At 34.7% G+C, this 27,722-nt stretch overlaps 2 protein-coding genes across 2 annotated transcripts in view; both read right to left on the bottom strand.

Moving 5' to 3' along the window:
• Nucleotides 1-27,722, bottom strand: part of LOC127849021 (uncharacterized) — a 330,113-nt gene that overhangs the window by 25,466 nt on the left and 276,925 nt on the right. The gene's annotated exons all lie outside the window — the stretch shown is intronic.
• On the bottom strand, nt 278-11,608 carry LOC127847216 (uncharacterized). The gene is made up of 6 exons (XM_052378970.1): nt 11,250-11,608; nt 10,974-11,035; nt 9,848-9,960; nt 9,458-9,577; nt 7,100-7,279; nt 278-5,166 (listed from the first exon to the last, which is right to left on the bottom strand). Exons 2-6 carry the CDS (start codon nt 11,002-11,004, stop codon nt 5,116-5,118), a joined length of 495 nt encoding a protein of 164 aa, XP_052234930.1. The 5' UTR covers nt 11,005-11,035; nt 11,250-11,608; the 3' UTR covers nt 278-5,115.

Below are 27,722 nucleotides of genomic sequence, written 5' to 3'. Positions count from 1 at the left end.
GTAATACTCAATGTTACAGTCAGTGTCTGCCGCGCGCTAACTTAACATGGGACATAAAAGTATTTGGACACGCGCCTTACATTTTGTTCTCAGTATTACATGGTCACTGTCAGCCGTGAACCAACGTTACGCGAGACATTCAGTATTTGAACACAAGAGTTACATAGTCCTTTGTTAGCCGCACACCATCTGAATTCCAGGACATCCAGTATTTGGATATATGGCTTACATATTGTACTCAAGAGTAACATGGTCAATTGATTGAAAACATGAAAAGAAGTACTGAATGATATTTTATTATTTAAATGACGACAAACATGAAAATATGTACAATTTTATTGCGAGACATTAAGCCACATTTAAAATTAGACATAAGATGAACATGGTATAAAATAACAATACTAGGCAAAAAAGGTTATGTTGAATTACAATAATGAAATTCCATTTATTTGTTGACTAAAATTAAACAAGGTACAAAATTGTCACAAAACCAGGTTTAAGAAAAAATATTTATAATTATAGCTTTGTCACAGATGTGTACCGAGAAATTTTAAAAACTCACAATGATTGACATAGTTATGGCCTGAACAAGCTCATTTATGGCCATTTTTTACTTTTGAACTCCAAGTGTGACCTTGACCTTGGGGATATCGACGTAATTCTTTCGCATGACACACCGTCTAATGATTGTGAACAAATGAACAGAGTAATTTTAAAATCTCACAATGAATGACATAGTTATGGCCCAGGCAATATCATTTATGGCCATTTTCGACCTTTGAACTCACAGTGTGACCTTGCAGATATCGACATAATTCTTTCGATTGACACACCATCAAATGATTGTGAACAAATGTGCCAAATGATTTAAAAATCTCACCATGAATGACATAGTTATGACCGGGACAAGCTCATTTATGGCCATTTTTGACCTTCGAACTCAAAAGTGTGACCTTGACCTTGGAGGTATAGACGTTATTCTTATGCATGACACACCTTCCAATCATTGTGAACAAATAGGCCAAATGATTTTAAAATCTAACAATGAATGACATAGTTATGGCCCGGACAAGCTCATTTATGGCCATTTTTTACCTTTAAACTCAACGTGTAACTTTGACCTTGGAGTTATTCACGTTACTCTTTTGCGCGACACACCGTCTAATGATTGTGAACAAATGTACCAAGTAATTTTAAAATCTCACAATGAATGACAGTTATGACCCAGATAAGACCATTTATGGCCATTTTTTATCTTCGAACACAAAGTGTGACTTTGACGTTGCAGATATCATCATTTTTCTTTCGCATGACACACCGTCTAATAATGGTATACAAATAGGCCAAATGATTTTAAAATCTCACAATGAATGACAAAGTTATGGCCCGGACAAGCTCATTTATGGAAATTTTTGACCTTTGAACTCAAAGTGTAACTTTGACCTTGGAGTTATTGACATAATTCTTTCGCGCGACACACCGTCTAATGATTGTGAACAAATGTGCAGAGAATTTTAAATCCCACAATGAATGACATAGTTATGGCCCGGACAAGTTTATAGCCATTTTTGACCTTTGAACTCAAGTGTAACCTTGACGGTGCAGACATCAACATTATTCTTTCGCATGACACACCGTCCAATGTGTGTGAACAAATGTGCCAAATGATTTTAAAATCTCACAAAAAAGACATAGTTATGGCCTGGACAAGCTCATTTATGGCCAGTGTGACCTTGACCTTGGAGTTATTGACATAATTCTTACAGGCGACACACCGTCCAATAATGGTGAACAAATGTGCCAAATGATTTTAAAATCTCACAATGAATGACATAGTTATGGCCCGGACAAGCTCATTTATGGCCATTTTTGACCTTTGAACAATGTGCTCAGGTGAGCTAACAAAATATAAAAACAAGCATCAGAAGGCATTAAACATTGCAATATCAAATAAAAATACAGCACTTTCCAGAAAAGGCAAATCAAAGCAGAATTTAAGTGACATTTTAGGCTCATTTGCATATCTATTGATACTTAAGCTATAGCTTTGTCACCAGTCACTAAAGACACCCGAGAGGCAGTTTTGATTGGGATGAAATTGACTGACTCAGTGAGGAATAAGAGCAGAAGTTTGGATGTGTCAATAAATTCAAATGAAAATTGTGTCTTGCATATCTTAACTGCATGCTTATGACGAGGTATAAAATTAGTCACTTAAAAAACAGAAGCTTGCTCCAATAAGTTCCCATTAAGTGGGGAAAAGACCTCAATTATGTCAAAATTTACTTAAGAATTGAATAGCATTTTTCTGCATTTTATCGGTGTGTGAACTGTCGGGAAAATTATGCCTAATTTGCATAAACACTGGCATAATTACAACACAAAATGATCTTTAAGCTGCAATTCTATCGTGGTAAGGGTAATAAAAGTTCTTTTTAATCTAGCCTATGAATCTATTTTCAGTTTCGGTTTCATCTCCGTCAAATGGGTATATATCTTTGACGTTTGCGCAAACATTATAACGTCATTTTGCCATTGACCAATAAAAAACAACTCCATTAAGTTTCATGCAAATCATAACGTCATTTTGACAACTTGTTTATGACCAGAAAGTATCTCTATGATTCATGTTTAAATATGCATACGAAGTGGGTTCATTGGACAATGAAAAACCAGTCACATGAACAAATTATCCAATCAGAATGCAGCATTCATATGAAAGTGACAGAAGTTGTAATTATTTGTCCATAACTCTGTCCTCTGTAAATCAGAGCACATGGAAAGTGCGTCTTGAACATCTGCACTTCATGCTTAGAAATACTTTACCAGTTAAGATATTCAAAAAACAACAGCAGTAATTTGAGCCTCAAGTTTGAGCACTGACAGACAGAATAAAGCAGTTTTCATTTTCTTCAAACTGTCTGCAAACAATATAGTTTATCAACATTCGTACCTTGGATGCAAGAACACTGTCCATTTAACACAAAAGTTCTAAAAAATCACAATGTAATGTGTACAGTTTCATCAGTAATTTGCTTTCATTTGGCACCAAATATCTCATAAGATATCACAATAAAATGTGTACAGTTTCATCAGTAATTTGCTTGATATCCCAATCTAATGTGTACAGTTTCATCAGTAATTTGCTTTCATTTGGCACCAAATATCTCATAAGATATCACAATAAAATGTGTACAGTTTCATCAGTAATTTGCTTTCATTTGGCACCAAATATCTCATAAGATATCACAATCTAATGTGTACAGTTTCATCAGTAATTTGCTTTCATTTGGCACCAAATATCTCATAAGATATCACAATCTACTGTGTACAGTTTCATCAGTAATTTGCTTTCATTTGGCACCAAATATCTCATAAGATATCACAATCTACTGTGTACAGTTTCATCAGTAATTTGCTTTCATTTGGCACCAAATATCTCATAAGATATCACAATCTACTGTGTACAGTTTCATCAGTAATTTGCTTTCATTTGGCACCAAATATCTCATAAGATATCACAATCTACTGTGTACAGTTTAATCAGTAATTTGCTTTCATTTGGCACCAAATATCTCATAAGATATCACAATCTACTGTGTACAGTTTCATCAGTAATTTGCTTTCATTTGGCACCAAATATCTCATAAGATATCACAATCTAATGTGTACAGTTTCATCAGTAATTTGCTTTCATTTGGCACCAAATATCTCATAAGATATCACAATCTAATGTGTACCGTTTCATCAGTAATTTGCTTTCATTTGGCACCAAATATCTCATAAGATATCACAATCTAATGTGTACCGTTTCATCAGTACTTTGCTTTCATTTGGCACCAAATATCTCATAAGATATCACAATGTAATGTGTACAGTTTCATCAGTAATTTACTTTCATTTGGCACCAAATATCTCATAAGATATCACAATCTAATGTGTACAGTTTCATCAGTAATTTGCTTTCATTTGGCACCAAATATCTCATAAGATATCACAATCTACTGTGTACAACTATCTCATAATCATTTATAAACATACTCCTCTCACAAAAAATATCTTAACAGTTTAAGAACTAATGTGTACACTTTCATAAAAATCTTAACACTTATATACAGGCATTGGTCATGCACCAAAGTTCTGTTAACAATTCACAAATTAATGTGTGCCATTTCATTATAAATCTTACTAATAGCTAATAATATATCTGGCACAAAAGTTGTTTTTACAATTCACAATCTAATGTGTACAATTTCATATGAAATCTGTTCACACATAGCTAGTCATAGGTCTTGCAGAAAAGTTGTTTTAACATTTCACAATCTAATGTGCACAGCTTCATTACAACACTTCTAACTAACAGCCAGTCATAGGCCTATCTTTTGAAATAAAGTTCTCATAACAATTCACAATCTAATGTGCACAGCTTCATTACAAAACTTCTAACAGCCAGTCATAGGCCTATCTTTTGAAATAAAGTTCTCATAACAATTCACAATCTAATGTTCACAGCTTCATTACAAAACGTCTAACTCAAAGCCAGTCATAGGCCTATCTTTTGAAATAAAGTTCTCATAACAATTCACAATCTAATGTGCACAGCTTCATAACAAAACTTCTAACAGCCAGTCATAGGCCTATCTTTTAAAATAAAATTCTCATAACAATTCACAATCTAATGTGCACAGCTTCATTACAAAACTTCTTACTAACAGCCAGTCATAGGCCTATCTTTTGAAATAAAGTTCTCATAACAATTCACAATCTAATGTACACAGCTTCATTACAAAACTTCTTACTAACAGCCAGTCATAGGCCTATCTTTTGAAATAAAGTTCTCATAACAATTCCCAATCTTGTGTGCACAGCTTCATTACAAACCTTCTAACAGCCAGTCATAGGCCTATCTCTAGAAATAAACTTCTCATAACAATTCAGAATCTAATGTGCACAGCTTCATTAACAATCTCATTAATAGCTAGTCATAGGTTTGGCACTCAAGTTCCCATAACAAATAATCTATAAAATAAGCCAGTAGATTATAATATAAACCAAACAATTAAAACAAGGCACTTGAGACAGGCAGTCTGGCGCAATGGCTTTCATGATGTTGCCTTATGGTGATCTTCGTTCTGTCTCTAGTGGGTAGTACAATGATGAAAGTATCTGAAAAAATTAATCAACTAAAATTTAAGACACTTTCATTTCTTTTACTGACAAGGCAAAAAGATCAATCTGTTTGAAATGACTACATTTTATTTTTTCTTCACATGCTTTGCTCCCTTATGGCTTGGTCACTAATATATGCCATGCAACTACAAAAACAGAAGAATAATTGTAATTGCATATTTGTTTAAGAGTGCTCTAGCTATGAAATGGGGCAATAGAACTTCCAAACAAGAGCTATGTTTGTGTAACACAATGCCCCCTATGGCGCTATGATGTCCATCATCAGCAATTTAAGAGCAAACAAGCAAATTCGTTGAATTGATATCCCCCGCCATTATACTCTTGCACACAAAAGTATTCTGGACAGATGGACAACTCTAACATGCATCATTCTATTATCCATATATATGCTTATACCAAGTTTCAATGAAATCCGCCAAAGCACTTCCAAGATTTGGCTCTGGTCACAAAAGTGCCGGACGGACGCACGGACACGCCGAAACAATATCCCTACGCCTATGGCAAGGGACAACAAAGCCCATAACTTCACCAAAAATCAATGGACCGGTTCAAAACTCACACTTCATCTATAGACTTTTCATTTTATAAGCAAGGTTACATTTTGAATGTAAAGGTCACAGTAACCTTTGACCTAGTGACCTCAAACCATGTTTGATTGTAGATCTCAATGAGATGCATGCTCATGTGCAGTTTAAGAACACAGACCCAAGAGTTTTCATTTTATAAGCAAGGTTACAGTTTAGGGACAGACACACACATACAATTACAGACAGACATACAGGGACAGATAGGCCAAAATCACCTTTCCGTTGCAAAGACTATTTTCTGTCAGAAACCTAAAATAACTCTGAAGGCATATTTATTTCAAATGGAATATCTGAAAATGATACAGATTTATGAAGTTGTTGCAAGCCTAGTTTAACTTTAATTTTAAGTGCCTGAATTAATTTCTGTGAAATTTCAGTTCGGAGTTATGCATGTAGGAGTCATATTCACAGTCTAATGACAGCATACTGTTGATATGTGGGACATCATGTTATGCTTGTTTTAATATTATATTATGTGCTGATGTTTTTGATTTGCTCAGCATGACAAAGTTGGTCTTTTAAGCCTCACTGATTAAGTCATGTTCAACCATTACAATAAATCAATTTCAATCTAAGAGAATAATGGAATTACTATAGCTTTATAAAATAGACAAACAAGCAAATTCGTTGAATTGATATCTCCCGCCAATATGCTTGTGGACACAAAAGTGTTATATTTGATACTAAAAAAAGCATTTTTTCAAGATACAAAGGGCCATAACTCCGTTATTAACAGATGGTGTACAATGCCATTAGGCCAGCATCATCTTATTATGTATATATATATATATATATATATACTCATACCAAGTTTCAATGAAATCTGCCAAAGCACTTCATAGATACATGTATGGCTTTGGACACACAAAAAAAGCATTTTTTCAAGATAAAAAGGGCGATAACTCCGTTATTAACGGATGGTGTGCAATGCCATTTGGCGTGCATCATCCTGTTATCCATATATATACTCATACCAAGTTTCAATGAAATCCAAAAGCACTTCCAAGATATGGCTCCGGACTGACGGACGGAAAGACGGACAGAAAGACAGACGGACGGACAACTCCAAAACAATATCCCTCCGCCTATGGCGGGGGATAATAACCTTAACTTATTTGCAGATATTGTACAAGGGCAAATAGCGCAAAAAAAATGTTGATCATTAGTCAAGCTAGAAATGACAAAATCCTTTCAAACAAAGGTAATAAATAGACTTTTTCTTTCTATACACAAGTATTTTTAAGATGTTTTGTTTCATCAGAAAGATAAAAGTTCAAACCGAAACAAAACTATCAACCAATTACAACCCACACTGAACTAACCTGTTGTGTGGCCGTTTCCATGTGCGGCGCTTCCTGTGATATGTATGTGTCTTGTGCCCCCTCCTTCGGTTCCACTTCCACCAGCTGGGTGGGTGCGACCTCTGCCCACTGGATCTGCCTGTGATCTGGCTGACTGGACTCGTCCGTAATCGTGATGTCTGAGACCTCTGCTGGGGACGCCTACAGGTGGTACACAATGAATTAATGTGATGGTTTTAATACAGAAGTTTACATAAGAAGGTATAGAAATAATAAAGAACTAGGATTTTCAAATTAACAGTGTTTGATTTAGTTGGGCAAGTAATATGCTTCTAGACACATAAGTATTATATTTGACACTCTTGTTTCTCGTATTTATTTCAGCAAAGATATTAATATCTATTATAATTGATAGCAATGAATATTGTAAAAATTTGAACTTCCATATGTTGGATATGGGATGTGCTCAGGCTTCAATAGCAGCAATTTAAAAAATTGTGTGACCACAACTGGAGGCTTGGATTAAATTACTCCAGTATTTTCCATAAACACATAACGGTATTTGCCTGCGGTATGGAAACATTATTTAAGAACTGCAATAATGTAATAACTATTTTTAAGAAGAGCACCGCATAACAGGTGCCAACGCTCGGCTGTGGGTGCAGTTTTGATTAAATGAAAGATTGTCATTTTTTTTTTAGAGGTCACAGTGACCTTGACCTTTGACCTAGTGACCAAAAAATGGGTGTGGCATGTAGAAATCATCAAGTTGCATCTACATACGAAGTTTCAAAGTTGTATGTGAAAGCACTTTAATTTTAGTGAAAAATGTCAAGGTTTTAGCATGACGGGGACGGCAGACGCAGAGCTGGCTATGACAATACTTCGGAGTTTCTCCAAAAACAGCCCAGCTAAAAACAAACAAACAACAACAACTTATAACTAATTGTTTAAGCGCACAAATAAAGATTGAATCAAACGGTAACTTGTAAAAAGCAATAACATTTTCCATTTTTACTTACAACCAGTGTTCAATGTAAATTTGTTTGGAGTATGTCTGCACTCCAAGGGAATAAATGTATATAATACATCTCTGTGCTGGCTTTATAATCTTGCAAGAAATAAAAAAAAATATTGAATACAATGCCTGAACATTAAAAAACATAGTTGGCATAAGGCATCAAAGAAAGTAAAGAAAGGGCCTCAAAAAAATATTTCAGAACTATTACTAGAACAAGATTTATGCAGAATTAAATTGTATTGGTTACAGATTATTTATCAAAACAATATTTAGGGCACTTTTACACTTTGTGACACCTGATGGATAATTGTAATAGTTAAACAATGTGGAATTTTAAGCTAAAATATTTTTATTACAATAAACATAGCAACAAATGTTTGTCTCCCCTAATGCAAAATAAATAAATATAAGTATATGCAGATTAATTGTTTATAACATCCTGAGAAGAAATGGAACTGTATCAAGTAAATTGAAGGCTTGTCAGACGTATCTCATCTTTCATTTAAGTGTTGATGATAAGAGATTTAGGGAAACTTCTTTAAAGATTGTTTAGCACTTCAGCCTTCAACAATTCCCAGTATTGGCCTCAATATTTACAGTATCCAATAACCAGCAAGGCAATGCTGATGATTGAGTGGGTATAACATTTCTCTTCAATAGTTGTAATAACCGGCAAACTAGTTGTTTGTTCTCAAATATCATGACAAATATCAGTAAGATTTAAACATACTACTAAGATCCAGTGATTGCCATTTTTGTTAATGGCTCCGACAACCGTATCAAACACATCGAAATTCACCTTCAATGAAAAAGCATTCTAGCATATATTCAGTTCCAGATAAAGTATTCATATTTATATTATTTTTTACCAAAAAATGTTCAAAAAATGCACACACCATAAAAACAGGGCAAAATTTGCTTCATTGATGATGTGAATGAATGCAATGACATATGTTGATAGAGGAAATTGCATGGCAACAACTTAATGATGCATTATCGCAAGCAGTGTAGGTTCTAGACCAATAAATTACGTCTTTACTTAACCTTATACACTAACACTGATCCAATAATCTTTATATACATAAATATGCATCCATTGAAGGACCCATGACCTATTTTTTGAAAAAGCCTGACCAATATTCACTCTTGACCTAGACATCATCTTGATACAACTTCTGAACAAGTTTGGTAAAGATTGGATGAAATTTTCTAGACAGACAGACCAACCGACAGACAAAGTGAGTCCTATATAGCCCCCATTACCAATGGTAATGGACGTATGATAAATTTAACAACAGAAAGAGCATTAATCAATAAATTTATATTTGGAACAATATTTTTCATTATTTTAGACATACTGATGCAAGGTATCCAGTCCTTTCAAAATCTCCAGTGAAGATAAGTGTTGCATTGATACCGTCCACATGGTAAACATTGCTAGTTTCAATTGTGGCAATGTGGAGGCAAGCGTCTACCAACTACAGAGATAAAACATTATAAAAATTACATACATAAATACATTTTAAAATCCCAAGGGTGTTACTTGTTTTTATAAACCAAATAGACTAAAAGAATTAAGAAATATGCTTGTGAACATATGACAGCTTCAAGCATGTCAAGACTGCAAAAGACAAAATGCATAACAAAATACATCTAATCCATTTAATAGTAAAAACAATCAACAGTAAGACATAAAACTAAGATTTAATTGTAGTAAACACAGTTTTAAGTTACACAATTGTGCTTACTTCATCTGAGAGAGAAGACTTGAGAAATTCAAAACTTCTTCGTGTTATCACATAGGGTCCGATTCGCAGCACATGAGAATAATCAACAGGCTGTTCAATGATAGAAGTTAAAGCTGAAATGCTATAAACAATAATGTCAAAACATAACTTATAAAACAAGAAACCGTCGGAGACGGGTGATGCTCCCCAAAGTTTTTTTGTCACAATATTGCACTATATATTCAGATAAAAGAAAATATCTTGAGGGGCATAACTTTGGACAAAATAACACGATGGATGGTTTTGCAACTTAAAAATTTCAAAGGGCCATAACTCTCTAAATAAATCATCTAACCAGAACCCACAAATAACATGCGAATCTCCTCATGGTAGCTAAGCTTCCCATAAAGCTTCATTTAATTCCAGTCAGTAGTTGGGGAGAAATAGCCCAGACAAGAATTGCACTATATGTACAGTTTATAGAAAATTTAAAAGGGCCAAAACTCTGTAAAATCATCCAACCATAACCGGCTGATAATATGCACATCTCCTCTTGGTAGTGAAGCTTCCCATAATGTTTCATTGACTTCCGGTCATTAGTTGCTGAGAAATAGCCCGGACAAAAATTGTGAACAGACGGACAGACAGACACACACACACACGAACAGACGAAGAAGCGACTATATGCTCCCCCCCCCCCCCCCCCCGAAAATAAATTTGGGGGGAGCATAATAACAAAACTTTATGACTTGATGCACTCTGACTCCAACAGAACACATCTACTTGTGACAATGAGAGCACAATTGTAATGCAGGGCAACTCATGTGATCAGAAATAAAATGATGTAAATATTTTAAGGCCTGTCTTTTTGTACACTTATCTGTAAATTCACAACAAAAAACAAAACTTGAACACACAACATGACAATACACTTGCTCATAATGTCTATGGTTAATGAGAGCATACTATACAACAATCACACTTGGTTAAATAACACTATGTTGTTCTTCATAACAACTGTGTAACAAATGGGATAGTACAGCTCACATTTTTCACAATACAACCAAGAACCACCATCCAACAAACTGACTACAATGTAATCACTTCAAAAACTTGATCTGGTTGTGTTAAAAATAACAACGGATACCTGAATCCTGAACTGTTAAGTCCTTTCTCATCTCAGACCCATCTTCTGCGGGCTCTGCTGGTCTGGAAAGTCCAAATGATTTATTAGCTGACAAAATGTGTACAGGTAAATATTCACATGCAAAATTCAATTACAGGTTCTTTTTTAATTCTTATTTTAATGACTCTATAGACACATGAAATATTTTTGATAATTCCTGAAAATGTATATGTAATTTTGTAAAAAGTAATATTATGTGTAAACTCCAAATAATTGTGCATCCCTCTTTATTTTTACCTTACAACAATTGCAGAGTCTAATGGAGCAATCTTCTCATTGCTCGATACTTGGGCAGTCGTCCTGTTCGTCGCTACTTATTTAAAATAGTATTACCAATTAAATAGTAGTACAATATTTATTTTGTAATCAATTGACTCCAGCTTTTTACACAGTTCCCATCGCATGTGGTATACGAGTATGGCACTGAATAGTCAACGGCAATGAAGCGCATACAAGAAAAAGGGTTAATCATATTTTATGGTCACGATCAAATGTTATTAATACTTCAAGTAGGAAATCATTTTACTTATGTTAAAGCAAGTTGTTATGTGAAACTAAACAAATACAATACATATAACCCGCCTGAAAAATATTGTACTAACCTGTTTTCTTAATTTCTTTCCTTTTTTTCATCCTCAGCTTCAGCCCATATGAAGGGGAAGGCCTGCGTCCAATTTGTTTCGGTCCCAAAAACAACCCAGCCCCTGCAGGCACCCTTATTCTTTCTTTCTTATACAGGGCAGACAAATCGAAGAACAGATCTTCATAGTCTTCTCCCTTCACTAGGAACATCATGTTATTGAAAGCAGAAGCAAGGGCCTTACAGCGTGTCCTGAGAGCTGTGGGCTTCGTGAGTCTTACTTTGGTGTGGCTTGAAGAGTAAGATGCCTTTTCATGGTTTGGTGGGTTGGGAAGGGCTTCAGAGCTATACTCAACCATTCCTTTATCGACTGTTAACAGAGGGGAGTTCTTAAAGCTTTCAGCCAAGGTGTCCCAACCATGTCCTGGATCATGCATGATGACTTGCAGGATGTGCTTGCAGGGCCAGTGTAATTTTCCCCAGTCAAAGCAGCTACATGTGGGCATCATTCCTTGCAGATCGACAGTATACTGTCTGCCACTAGATGCGCTGGTTACTGTAAGCACATTTTCTTGAAGTTCTTTAACATCACTAGCTTCAGGCTCATTTGTAACTTGCTTCAAGCAATGGTTGACAAAGGTTCTGGATTTGTTCAACAGAAAGTCTGGAAGGCAGTATTTCTTCGATACCCACTCCATATTCTGTTGCAAATACCTGAGGAAAAAAATTTAAACAAAATATTCAGAAATCAAATATGAGTTTTATGTACTGTACAAAACACTTATAACAAGATATCATAATATTCATACAGCTGTATTTCATGTGTGATGTTTTAATACATAAATTCAAGATGTGATCTTGACCTTGTCTTTTAACTAGCAATAGATAACAACCTTTCCATGCTTGACATACAAGTGTCAAAAAGTAATTAATTTATCACTCGTATACAATTTAAATAATAGAAATATATACAATTCAAAGAGTCTTTGGATATCAGAAAAACTAAAATACATCAAATGTGAAAACTGAGGACAAACGAGATCACTCTGACAAGGCTGTCACATGTAGAAAATACTTAAACGGTTAAAGTGACCTTGAACTTTAATATATCATTGCCAAAATCAATAGCCATCTTCTGCTAGTAGTAAGCATCAACTATGCCAAATATGAAGACAAAGGGATGCACAGAACTTTAGATATCACTTGCATAAGGTTGTCACATAAAATAGTTCATTTTACCCTGACTCTTAAGGTTTAGATGCCATAATCAATAGGGGTCTTCCTCTAGCGCTAAGCAACCACTATACCAAATTTGAAAAAACTTGTGTAAAAGAGAACAATTGAACAAGCTATGGTCTACTGTCATGTGCACAGCTGTAATATGCCCCATCTTCCCTTTTTTAGAGGGTCATAATAAAATTGGGTAAATTTTCAGACAAGTTTAAAGAAAAAAAACCACCCTGCACTATAGCCAAAATACCTTGCATGACATGCGAGACTACAGCCGAAATATAGTATGTGATGCCTAGATGGAGAAGTGTGTGTGCGTGTGTGTGTGTCACCTTTACACCAATGACACAATTAATGCTTCATACCATCATTAAGATTTATACTTAAAAAAAATAAATATACAAAATTCCATAATTAATTAACTTCATGTAAAATAAGTCTCCAAGTGTCAGACTTACCTTCGACAGACGGCAGGAATATATTTTGTGACCAACGTCGACACCATAGTTGTCAGGGACCCTTCAGTTAATACCCAAGGTAACCCTCTTTAAAATGTCTATGCTACCGCTCTAGTCCATTGGTTGTGTTGATCAACTTTCCTATCAATACTTGCCTATGATAAGTCACCCATCTCTGAAATAATGTTGTACAAGAAAGTAAATTCAGAGAAAAAAAAATGATCTGTTATTAGTATCAACCCTGCAACATTAAAATAGTAAAGAGTGCACATTGATATAATTTAGTAGGTGGAACTATATAAGCTTGTGAAATTTACTTCAATTTTTTTTAATTTAATTCATTTTCGTAAACAAATATCAATTTGTAAAAAATTACCAACCAATGTACAAGCATACAACAATTAAACCAACAAAACATGAAGCAAACGCTTAAGTTGTTCATGATAAAAACCAATGGCTGGGCAACCAAATTTTGCTTTGGACAACACTGAACTTAACTTTTCAATCAATACCTTGCTTTCATTGAGCCAAAAATGTCCAAACCACTCTTGAAGACTTTTGTTATCCAACCAGTGAGATGAAGATTTAAGAACACCTACAGTTTCATTGTAGGTTGCTTCGTCTGGCGAGTTGGCGATGCTGCTTAACCTACAAATAAGAATCAAAAGTATTAAATTCACGCGAAAAGTAAAATAAACAATGATAATTGAATGTGAAGCAGCTAATTGTTCTTCAGTCATTTCATATTGCATGACCAATTAAGGTTGAAGATACTCTTCTGTAAGTATTTGGATGGAAAAACTACTTCTGTAAGTAATTGGAGGAAAAACAAATTTTTAAGTAAGTGGAGATATTTTTTACAAGCCAATTATTTACATTTATTTGTCAAACTGGAGTAAATCTTTAGTCAATAAAATAAGTTTAATAAACTACTTGTGAAATTAAAAATAAAAATAAACTTAAAATAACAATAAACTCACATTGTTAGAACCTCATCTGCATCCTTTACCCCATGTGCAGGTCCAACCCATCTTTTCCAGGCCTGTTCTCTGTGAAAGTCACAGAGAAAGGAAAAACATCCTGAAATGCAGAATATTCTTCTCGTTTATTAATGTTGTCAATTTATAAAAACAGATTTCCAATTTTTTGCCACCATGTCTGTCTTCAAAAAAGTGATAAAAAATTAATATACAGCTTTTTTAAGGAAAATTCAGAACTCTTGTACCACATTTGCCTTCCTATTTGTTTTTTCTCCTGCTTTAGCAAGGGCTTATTTAGGCAACTTCCACCAAGAGGACCTACCCCAAGAGAATTTCTTAAAAAGAGGGCCATGATGGCCCTGTATCGCTCCACTGTTTTTTAATGCGAAAAAAAACATGCAATGCGCAAGGGTTGTAATGTACTCAAGCATGTGACTTTCTCTTTCAATCCCTCGTCCCACTGGGCGCTTAAAGTTGGAAGGTTGAGCATTTTTATAAATGGAAAAAGTTACTACCGTGTTAATTAAACAGACTAAAAAGCCAGGGAATTGTTGCACAGGTCCTTTGCTTATAACGTAGGTACATTTATCTCTCCAAAAGATATTGTCCTTCTTTCTATTTCACATATTTTAAGATGCTGAAGATCAAATCTACGCATTTGATTTGAAACAGATTCACAAGACCCATATGAATCAAAATGCCTTAACCCTCTACCAAACGACACATTTTGGACATTCCCAATTTGAAAGAGGTTGCAGACGACAATTAAATTGTAATGGAATCTGAAAGAAATGATCAAACAGGGAAAAAATAATTGTGATAAAAGGAGAAAGTGCTCATCTTGAGCAATTTCTCCTTTTATCACAATTATTTATAAAGTCGTCAGCTACAAACCTGCAAAATCCTGTTAGTGTTTGGTAAAGGGTTAATAATCTCTGGTTCCTTCTTTAGAGCCTTTCACACATTTATAACAAGGGCTGTTTGTAAAACATGCATGCCCCCCATATGGGCTGTCAGTTGTAGTGGCAGCCATTGTGTGAATACGTTATTTGGCACTGTGACCTTGACCTTTAACCAAGTGACCTTAAAATAATAGGGGTCATCTACGAGTCATGATCAATGTGCCTTTGAAGTTTCATGATCCTAAGCGTATTAGCTTTCTTGAGTTATCATCTGGAAACCATTTTACTGTGTAAAGTCACCGTGACCTTGACCTTTTACCTTAACGTCAATAGGGGTCATCTGCGAGTCATGATCAATGTACCTATTTAGTTTCATGATCCTAGGTGTAAGCCTTCTTGAGTTATCATCCGGAAACCATTTTTCTAAGTTGAGTCACCGTGACCTTGACCTTTGACCTAGTGACCTGAAAATCAATAGGGGTCATCTGCCAGTCATGATCAATGTACCTATGAAGTTTCATGATCCTAGGCATAAGCATTCTTGAGTTATCATCCAGAAACCATTTCACTATTTCGGGTCACTGTGACCTTGATCTTTGACCTAGTGACCTAAAAATCAATAGGGGTCATCTGCGAGTCATGATCAATGTACCTATGAAGTTTCATGATCCTAGGCAAAAGCGTTCTTGAGATAACATCCTGAAACCATTTTACGATTTGGGTCACCATGACATTGACCTTTGACCTAGTGACCTGAAAATCAATAGGGGTCATCTGCGAGTCATGATCAATGTACCTATGAAGTTTCATGATCAAGCGTTCTTGAGTTATCATCCGGAAATCATTTTACTATTTTGGGTTACCGTGACCTTGACCTTTGACCTAGTGACCTGAAAATCAATAGGGGGTCATATGCGAGTCATGAACAAATTTGGTAGAGGACTATTAGATATCACTACATACCAAATTTAGTAGCCCTAGGCTCTATAATTATGAACAAGAAGATTTTTAAAGTTTGCACAAAATAGGCATTATTTAAGCATAGGCATTATTTAAACATATGTTCACTTGTGTGACCCCCAGGTCAGAGTCATATTTGTCCCCGAGGACTACATACTAAATTTGGTAGCCTTGGGCCCAATGGTTATGGAAGAGAAGATTTTTAAAGTTTTTACAAAATAGGTCTGATATAAGCACATATTCAACTTTTTGACCCACCAGGGCAGGGTCAAATTTGACCCCAGGGGCATAATTTGAAGAAACTTGGTAGAGGACTTTAAGATGTCACTACATACCGAATTTGGTAGCCCTAGGCCCTATGGTTATGGACAAGAAGATTTCTAAAGTTTTCACAAAATAGGCCTTATATAAGCAAATTTTCAATTTTTTGACCCACGGGGCGGGGTCAAATTCGACCCAAGGGGCATAATTTGAAGAAACTTGGTAGAGGACTATAAGATGTCACTACATACCAAATTTGGTAGCTCTAGGCCCAATAGTTATGGACAAGAAGATTTTTAAAGTTTTCACAAAATAGGCCTTTAGGTCACAATATACTAAAAGATTTCCTACACAAAATGTGAAAGCAATAACTTTAACCAAAAATAAAGTCAAACTTTTGCGCATAGACATCCCCATAACCATATCTTTTCTTAAAGAGCATTCCAAGCCGTACTGATTTAAACAATAAAACAAGATGTGTTTGTGAAACACAATGTCCCCCTATATGATGTTTGACCTTGTAGAATGACCTTGACATTGTGAAGGATGACCTTGACCTTTCACCACTCAAAATGTGCAGCTCCATGAGATACACATGCATGCCAAATATCAAGTTGCTATCTTCAATAGTGCAAAAGTATTCATAAAATAAGCGATTTGGGCCACATATATTTGATCTCTGACCTTGAAGGATGACCTTGACCTTTCACCACTCAAAATGTGCAGCTCCATGACATGCACATGCATGCCAAATATCAAGTTGCTATCTTCAATATTGCAAAAGTATTTATAAAATAAGCGATTAGGGCCACATTTATTGGACCTCTGACCTTGAAGGATGTTGACCTTTCACCACTCAAAATGTGCAGCTTCATGAGATACACATGCATGCCAAATATGAAGTTGCTATCTTCAATATAGCAAAAGTTATTGCAAAATGTTTAAGTTGGCGCAAACAGACAGACCAACAGACCAACAGACAGACCAACAGACAGGGCAAAAACAATATGTCCCCCACTACTATAGTGGGGGACATAAAAAGGGGGGTCATACGTTATGCAAGAAAGAACTCGACGCTAATCAGCGGTCACTGTTTTATGGCCATCTATTTACTGGCTTCGTACCAGTTAAGAAGTGTTTCCCGCCATCTGTCGAAGTCTCATGTAGTCTCCAACCTTCAAGCAAAAGATTGAATTTCTGTTAAACATCAATGTTTTCCCTATCACATGCACAAAGAAACATTCTAAAATAAAGCCATGGCAAGTGCCCCTACAGAGAATTGTGTCTTCTTACAAATGATGTTCATGTTTTTAGAGAGTATAGCATTGCACTCCAAAATATTTTAAAGATTTAAAGTTGTTGTGTTATATATATATAATATATGCAACAAAATACCAAAACAAACCAAATGGACAGGCACGTGGGGCTTATGCAGGGTGGGGAAAGAATGAATTTGTTAGATATTTTCACTCAAAGCAATTATGATAATGCCTTTTTTGTTCTTTTTTCTTAAATCACCCCAAAAATGTCAATTTCAAAGCAAAAAAAATCCAATTTCATCACAGACAATAAGCAAATTGGTGAAAATGAGAGATCAAAGATACTTTGAAGTGAAGAAAGCAATAAGCTTCCAATAACTTGTTGTTTCGCACTAATAAAAGTGTGAAATCTTGAAAGCGCCTTGTTGCTCGGAGCCCATTTATTTACCAGTCGCCAATGATATATTCTAGCATATAATGCCATGGGTGCCATTAAACTGCAGCAGATGGTCAATATGCACTGCCAGCTGTCATTCAGAGGTTCAAGAGAACACAAAATTTCATATTTTGGGCGCAAAATAAGTACTTTTGACTATTTTTATGGTGGCAATCTGGTCAAAATGGGCGTTGATAACTGAGCGAAAGACAAAAATGCTCATTTTGGGGGTTTAGACTGGAAGGAAAGGTTAAAATGAACAAGATACATATATGTTGGAGAGCATTATAAGCTTAGAAATGAAGTTCTATGAAGTAACAGGGGCAGAAAGGCAGCTCAGATCAATGCAGGCTTCCTGAAAGAGGTTTCTAGTACATCTTCTGGGGACACAGCTTCCCGCAGATTTCTCAACATAACAAATATCATTGATCCATGTCACCTTTGTATGCAAAGACAAGCAAATATGGTCAATACTTCCCATAAATCACTGAATGAGAGAAGCATGTACCAAATAAAAAACTAAAATGGTTGCTGAAAGTGCCACATTTTGGCAAAAAGATCCCTCTAAGGTAAATGATGAAGGGGACACTTGCTACAACAATCCTATGTTTAAGTCAGACGCCACATCCTTTCAAGCCGGGACCATGAATGTAAGCATATTGTGAGAAAACAATACCAAACACAAGCTAATTGTAGGGTTACAAGTAGCATATCAACTCAGATGCACTGCATACATGCTTAGGAACAAGGATAAACCTGTGAAGTGCCAACTTCTGCTGCCAACAAAGCACGAGCTATACGTGTCAGGACGCGGAACTATCCATACAAACTCACGGGGAATTGCATGACGGCAAGGGTTTGAGTGACCACAAACCTGATTATGACAGTATTTCACACCTTAAGCATCATAAATATGCTTATTTGCTTGTGTACATGATAACAATTTAGTATTATTACCTGTTTTGCCATCAACAACCCTTATCCAGTGGCCCTCGGCTTAGTCGCAGACATTCCTCTACCTAAAAAAGTCAAAATTCCCAATAAAAAATAGATATGAAATGGCAAAAAACATGCATTTAAGTTTTTTTAGTGTTTTTCTATGAATAATATGAAGTAATAAACCTTGTTATGTTCATGATTGTACTAAATATGAAGGCTGCCTCAATTAAGTGTCTGCTGCACTGTCCAAACTGTAAAAATGTCCGCCATTCCATGTCGGTGAAATGGGGCTCTGTTTGAATGTTCATGCTTTATGCACAAGCTATTGTTGCGTGACTTGATCATGGAGTCCCTGGCGTTAAATTCTGACTTTATGTAGCACACTTACGCTACACGGTCAACCAATATGCCTTTGAATTTAAGTCGGAAAGCAATTTAGCCCTTATTTGGCTATATCAGGGTGGGGGGTCAACTTGAAAAACAACTATTCCAGGTCAAATTATCTGAATTCATGCATTTAAGGCACTTATTTTCTTCTCTTTTGTTAAGAAATGACCAAAAATCAGCTTTCCCAGTCATATTTTGCACTTGCAGATGATTTTTCATTTTTACCTAAAGTTAGTTTAGGTCACAATATACTAAAATATTTCCTATACAAATTCAATGTGAAAGCAATAACTTTAACAAAAAATAAAGTCAAACTTTTGCGCATAGACATCCCAATAACCATATCTTTTCTTAAAGAGCATTCCAAGCCGCACTGATTTAAACAATAAAAAAGAGGGTCAAACGTTATGCAAGAAAGACCTCGACGCGAATCAGCGGTCACTGTTTTATGGCCATCTATTTACCGGCTTCGTAACAGTTGAGAAGGGTTTCCCACCATCTGTCAAAGTCTCATGTAGTCTCCAAACTTCAAGCAAAAGAGTGAATTTCTGTTAAACATCAATGTTTTCCCTACCACATGCACAAAGAAACATTCTAAAATAAAGCCATGGCAAGTGCCCCTACAGACTCATGCAAATGGTACCTTTAAAGCAAGAAATAATTGCTTTTTATTTACTTTGTTATTCTTTTGTACACTCTATCCACCATATTGGGAAATGTTGTAAGGTTGCCAACCAAACGTGTCAATATCGGATAGGCCGCAGTACACCAATCTTTTGCACATCGTGATATTTGAAGTAACAAAGTCGGTAACAATGTAAAATATTTACTCAAATTATTGTTCAAAATTTCAAAATGAAAATATCAGCAAGAATTGTGTGTTGAAAAACATGTATCAACGTGTTTAATTTAGGTTGCATGCAAAGGATAACCTCTGTAGGCTGCCATTCAGGTAAATTGCATGTGTTTTTGAGGTTAATTCATCGCTTACCTTGATTGGCAAGCAACACCGTCTGTTTATTTGTGGGCACAACTGCAATTTTTGTATGAAGGGGTGCATATGTACTCTCAGAGCCACAATAGCAAAAATCAACAATGGCACTGGGAGTATGTTTATATGGACAAGTGTATGGGGGGCTCAGTCCTGGGATTTTTTATGATACTAATATGTTGGTTAAAGAACCATTGAAAATATACCTTAAAACGTTATTTACACACAACCGGTTAACTTATACATCATCGTTCTAACTTCTAAAGCTGACAAGTTCCATCGGCCGGGCGCCACAGCCTCATGCCATGCCATGGCATGGCTGCATGCACAGGCAAATCTTTTAAGCGAATACATACCAGAACTCCAGATAAGGGTCGTATTTTCGTAATTATGAATTATTTTCAAGTCCGTTACGTATTTATTTTAAAATCATGTTGTACCATTAAGAATTACAAAATCAAGTTATGAATATTATTTTTACATTGGTTCGTATCGATTTTTATGAGAGAATTTCGCGTATTAAAGATCTTTTCGGTGCTTATATAGAATGGTTATTGGGTTTGTTCAACAAAAGGCATTTTTTCCAATAAAAGTGGCGTGTACAGTTTCTCTGTCAAAAACAATGGCGGCGCCCAGAGAGCGTCTTAAAAAACTGCAAAGCGTGCAAAAACACGCTTTAACATATTGTACGCAAAGTGAGCCAAATTTGAATGTTAAGAGAGACATTATAGAAAAGATTCTATACGATGTTGTATGTTCAGTTGCCGGCACAGTCGGAAAAAGCTAAAAAAAACGCGACACGACGGAGCCAAACTTAAACAAAAAAAAACATTGCACGATTGGAAGGGACGATTCCCGTGGCTAATCGTTGAAAAGATTGATAGGGGAACCCGTTTTAATTGTGAAATATGTAAAAATTCATCGAAGGCATGCAATCTAAGCACAGTTTGGGCATATGAAGGTATTTGAAAAATAAATTTGTATAATACTGACTAGACATTGTTGAACTCGTATAAATAAAGTGGCTAGTATGTTTATTTTGACTTTTTGCATGAAAATAACCATTATTATTTATTTTTAGGTCATTTAGAAATGTTAAAATTTATTTTCCAAAACTTAGAAGTAACGTTAAGAATACAATTTCAGACTTAAATATTATTTTTGAAGATCTGGTAGTAACGTTTAGAATTTCACAAAACCTTATCTGGAGCTCTGCATACTTAGTTGCAATAATCCAACTCCCAGCTATTGACCCTTCGGGTCCTGGGAGTTGCAACTGGTTTCACGATTTACCATAGCAATTTAACCGCCTGGATTCTGGGCGCTGATTTATTGGTAAAATTAGCAACATAAAATATTTTCTGGCATGAATTAACACAAATAGATCATCAATATATCTATAATGAGCAAATTAAGATAACTTACATGATATGGTGTGCTCGCAGAAGGAAGAATTAAATCAAAGATTCAAACGCGTCAACCATAAATGTAAATGTCAACTTGTTTGCATATGGAACAGTTTTAATAAACCAAAAGAAAAATTAAAGGAACGCACGCGGTGTGTTTACAACAACATGTACCAATAAACCGTTTACCTATGCTTTTCTCTGAACATACAATTTATGTTTTTAAGAAAGGCTATTTTCAAATATTAATATTTGTTATAATTAAAATGAAAATTTATATGTAATTTGTTCAAATTTTAATTAATACTTATGTTAATTGTATATGAATAGCGGTCAGACAACATACATTTGGGATAAACAAAAGGAACGACGACCTTTAGATCTGCCGTAAGGGAATTATAATACAACATCTACAGCAGCAACATGTATTATCTCTGAAGCATACAATTGCTTTTAGCCATATACAAAATAGAAAATAACAAAAGTGTAATGCATGGATTATAAGAATTATGATTTTCCCAGGCGATTTTAGCCCAGCGGGCTAAAATGCGTGCACTTGAAATTCTCACAAGCGCTTGCTGTCTGCATTCGGCCAATGTTCAATCAAAACATGCACGCTCTTATCAGCGATGTGTGCATAAGGGGCTTAGATAACACGCATGAACGATTTACGGGTTGTTCATGGGGATCAATTATGGTGTTTGTCCCCTAATAATGGCCAATAATGATCTATTATCACCGGTACATGTGGAGTAAGAGCAATTAAAGATATGCTCATATTTTTTGTTTGTTTTATTTTAATTAGTTTAAACCTATTTATTGAAGCTTGATTGCATCGAAAGCCATAGGCTTATATAAATGCTCTCGAGTCCGTTTCCTGGGACTAGAACCAGTACTTGGTGTCTTTTGGGGGAGATCAAAGGAACGCTCCCAATGGGTTCGAACCCGTGACCTCCCGATCTCTAGGCGGACACCATATCCACTACGCCACAGCGATCTTTTAAATATTTTAATATAAATTGTTTACGACTATTGCAGAAAATAAAAAAGTATAAAGAACTTGCTTCAAAAATAAACCGTAACTGACGTGTGTTGCGGTTGTGCGTAATTTAAGTTAAAAATACAATTACTTGGAATCAAACGTCTTATTTGATTGCTCTCGACCATCTAAAGTAACATTACTACTCAAAATCAAAGAACATTTCATACAATTGTTCGTAAAATAAACTTTACTAATTAAAAATCAGTGTTCCTTATGGCAATTGCCAAAATTTCAACGCCAGATGTGGACTGGTAAAATAGATGATTGTAGATACAAAATGCTCGTTTCCATAATTGTTTTGCATATCTATTCATACGACACATGGACACTAAAATGGTGTTCGTGTGTCGCATGAATAGATATATTCGCGGGAATTAATTGTGGCCACAAATAAATAAACACGAGAATTTTGTATCTACAAAAATCTATGTAATCATACCACATCTAGCGTTGAAATTTTGGATATTAAGGAACACTGATTGTTATGGTGTTAACTTTATTTTACGAAATATTTAACGAAATTTTCGTAGATTTTGAGCATTATAGAGACTTTAAAATTTGTTCAGATTATTTTCTTAACGGCGACTATAACTTAACAGTAACAATATTTAATATATTCAGATCCAATAGATATATAGTTTCTTTCATATTTATGAAATTCACTATATACCTGCAACACATTTTTCTTTAGTATTTGTGCATGACAGAATACAATCTAATAAACGACCAGTGGTTGGGAGCAAGATTTTCCATGGTTCATAGAATGTTTTTCAATATGTTTTTTGCTTTCTGTTTATTTTGTTTGTTATTTAATAGTATAATAGATGACATGATTGAAATAAACTGAGGAAAAATACAGAAATATTAAAAGAAATGTTGATATTTGGTAGCTCCAAAGTAGTGTGGAATTTGATTTATAACATTTAGAAAGTATATAAAGAATTCGACACCAACCGCCTGCTGCAGTGTCTGACCAAATTCCTGGGGAAATGCCAGTATATATTTATATTATTCGCTTGTTATTCTTGTCTGTTTATCATAACATTTAAATCAGTGACAATAATCAAATGAAAAATCTCTCCAAAACACCAGCACATCCGCATTTTGCACAGCACCTCGAACAACACTGACAAAGATCACACTCATATACTGAACAATTCTTTAAAACGCAACCTTCCCTACACATAAAACACTTTCACCCATCTCTTTAGTCAACAAAGTCTTTAATACAGACAGCCTCAAGCACTCAACACTCTTAAACGTCTCTCTCAGTCCACTGTCTCCTACTAAGGAACGACCGTACGGATAGACAACTGCAAGGGACAGGTTCTCTATGCTTTTAATTTAATATGTATTTTCATATGTACACACATTATCAAAGCTTTACAATATGTACACTAGAAAACATACATCTATGCACTTTTATTTTAATATTTATTTCATAATCACACACAGTATCAAGCTTTACAATATGTACATAAGTAGACATACATCTATATACGTTTATGCTAATATTTATTTCATTCCATTAATTAATTAAATACTAAATTGTACCTGTCAGCATGAAAAAATAAAATATTTATTAAGTATTCCATACTTCAGCCTTATCTCTAGGCATGTAAGAACACCCGACACTACATCCAGTTTTTTTCCGGATTTTCAGTTCAATTAGTATACAGCGCAATAACGGTTTCTACAATGCCCTATCTAAAAGCGAGGACTCTACCACTTATCCAATCGCAGCGAGAATAATAATAAGAATGTGTCCTAACTCAAACTACACTGTTATACGCAATGCAATTTCAACTGCTACCATAAGACCAGATCTTCAGATACTACGGTGAAACAATTTGTGCAGTGTAACCTTTTCTTTCGCTTTGCACTAATCCACAATTCACAACTTCCGCCATAAACGATTTGTTATCAAGTTTATGTTTTGCGCATTTCTCAACAAATACACATGCAAACGGGTGTCGATGGTAACATTTATTGTGTTTGTTACGATGTACATGTATTAGGTTGATTGAACTCGATTTTGTGGACATATGTGAGACATTATTTTTTTACATTGAATAAGGCTTTATCAAGAAGAACTATGAGCTGTAGCCTCTTTTCCTGTATATTAGTCCACTTAAGAGTGATATTGACTTTTTCTACTGAATGAAAATATTTTCAGCACAAGTAAGACATTTAATTAATTAAACATTTTATATCTTTCCCACAAAAGTATGGCACAATAATTTACAATGCAGGTATTTCCTCAGTAACAGGTCAAGTCTAGGTGGGCACCCTAACAACCCTGATTTGTTGGTATCTTTCCTATCACTCTGTTCAGTCATCATTTTTATAAGAAAACATAAAACTTTTTAAGTAATCTGGATATAAATCATTAAATAAATTTTTATAGACTAATAAACACACAAATACTGTTTAAAAGTGAACATTTTCAGAATAATTGGTATTCACACAACATGTGCGGCTGATTTTATTAAATTTTTACCGAAATTAAATGTTTCCCTTACAAAATTTAAAATTCACATGTTTTTAACCAAAATACAACATCTATGTTATGGATTTAAAAAAAAATAAGCATTACTAACTTAAGTTTTTCAGAAATATGTCATTATTACCAAAATAAGGGGGTGGTCGAAATTATAAGGTTGGATAAAAAGACCAGTTGACGAGTGACGTCACGCGCACCTGCAAATATTAGACTCGGCCCACTGGTTGGCAAAAAGAGGTGAAATTCATATAAGCGCATATATAGAGAAGGTTGAAATAATCATCGTTTTTATTGATACTCATGCACTACATCAAATATAATTTTACTAATATGTCTGAATAAAACATCAGCATGCAAGGAAATGCATTTTTGGAACGATTATATTGTTGTTATTATTAGTTTTTTACTATAAACAAACTAGGAAGTGGAACACAATATACGAGCTCGGTATATGTGGTTACCATAAAAATCTCTTTTTGGCACATCTTCAGGACCATTTTTAAGATTTAACATTCTCAGATATTGAAATTCTTTCAGAATAAATCAAATTTAATGAACACAAATAAGAATGTAATCAAAAAGCAAATATATCGACTTTATGTATGCAACAAATAGTAACTTAGTGGAACATTTATGCCTGTAAAAACTTACCTTGTTACACATTAAATGAACTTACTTGATAAATGTAATTGTTTTTATTTAATTATTCACACCAATTTTGACACTCTTTGTTTCAGCCTTTTTAACCCGGTGTTTTATTGCACCTTTGTTTATCATAAACCGATTATCTCGTTATGATCGGATACTGTCCAAACAATTACAAAGAACACATTCGCTATATTCCAGTAACCCATAATTCATTTCGGCATGACCAACTGGTGACTTCCGGTTAAACGTAAACATGTATTCTTCTTGCGCAATAACGAAAATAATCAACTTCGGTGAATACAGTATGTATCAAAATGTCTTTTTTGTCAGATAATGTAGGATATGTTACCTAAATTATATTGAATTTGGTGTATATGTACATAAGTAATTGTCTTTCGATGGGTTTTCAGACGAATTTGATTTTTTAGTGGTACAGTAGTGGGTTGGGGTGAAATAACACATTTTCATTATTCGTTTAAAATTTCAGAACAACGATTGATGCACAAATGTTTTGTTTCAGATTCCATTTTGGCATCCTTCAAATATGCCTAATTGTTATGGACGAATAGCACGATGGTCCTGTTAACCAAGACTTTGTGTGTGCCTGAAAGTTATAAATGTCCAAGGCAAGTGTATACTTAAACTAAATCCAGCAATTAATCTGAACACCTTATTATAAGATTCTAGAACGTATACCACTATACTGATAATATATAAAATTAACCAAATACTACATGTTGGAATACTGAATTCATTGTGCATTGTTCAAAATAATTTATTTTGAACTGAACCAGGGACATAATTATTATGTTGTATATGTCCCTGACTGAACATAGGTATAAATATACCAACCTGTTGAAGTTTTATCTATTTTCTTTTTTAACAAACATATTTTATGCTGCAATATAATATTTACTTCATATTCACTTACCCGGTATTGTACATTTTTAAATATCATAAATCATATTTTTGCTTTGTTATTTGTAAACAATTTTTGTATAATAAACGTCAAAAAAGTAAAAGCACTCCAGTCAAAATGTACTATTCTTTTGTTGTTTTCAGACTTGACAAGGATAAGTCGAACGATTTGTTACTGGCTATAAGGTTCGAAGCTTTGTAAGAGGTAAATGAACACCAACAAACATCACGGAAGGCGTCGTTATGCAGCCAGTCAAATATTACAACCGCAGTGACAGACAGGGACTCTGGTGTTAATGGAAAGCTTTTTATCTCAAAGAACAATATAAACAAACCATTTTATATTTATTTTTGCATAATCAAAACAAAGTGTATGTATAAACATACGTGTAAACATGTATTTATGTTTTTTGCTTCTTTGTTATTACTGTCATTGATGAGATACATAATTATGCAATCTGATTATGCATGTTAATAAAACAGTGGTTTCATAACAAACAAGAATTGTATTTGAAATTGTATCACCCGCAATTAAAATTTTGTATATGGATGGGTGCAAATTCCTTGATGTATGGTAGAATCCTCACACAACACGGAGTTTCATGTAGAAATCTTCTATAGTATCTGAGATAGAGTCCTGAAAAGTTACATCATAAACAAACATCAACGGGCAATAACTCTGATTTAAGAAAGTGTCAGGTTATGGTTCTTGTGCACTACAATTTTCCTCATTGAAAAGTTTGTGACATCTGGATGGACAGACAACGCCAATTTTATATCCCTCCTCCTATGGCGGAGGATAAAATATAA

This window comes from Dreissena polymorpha, chromosome 10, assembly GCF_020536995.1.
Source record: "Dreissena polymorpha isolate Duluth1 chromosome 10, UMN_Dpol_1.0, whole genome shotgun sequence".
Lineage (NCBI taxonomy): Eukaryota > Metazoa > Mollusca > Bivalvia > Myida > Dreissenidae > Dreissena > Dreissena polymorpha.
The sequence above is the reverse complement of the archived record's forward strand: the minus strand, read 5'-3'. Positions and strand labels throughout refer to the sequence as shown.

Coding starts and splice junctions, on each gene's coding strand:
- LOC127847216 (XM_052378970.1), bottom strand. CDS start 11,004: ATGAGAAAGGACTTAACAGTTCAGGATTCAG. Junction 9,961..10,973: donor CTTAACAGTTCAGGATTCAG/GTATCCGTTGTT, acceptor ATAGCATTTCAG/CTTTAACTTCTATCATTGAA. Junction 9,578..9,847: donor AGTCTTCTCTCTCAGATGAA/GTAAGCACAATT, acceptor TTATCTCTGTAG/TTGGTAGACGCTTGCCTCCA.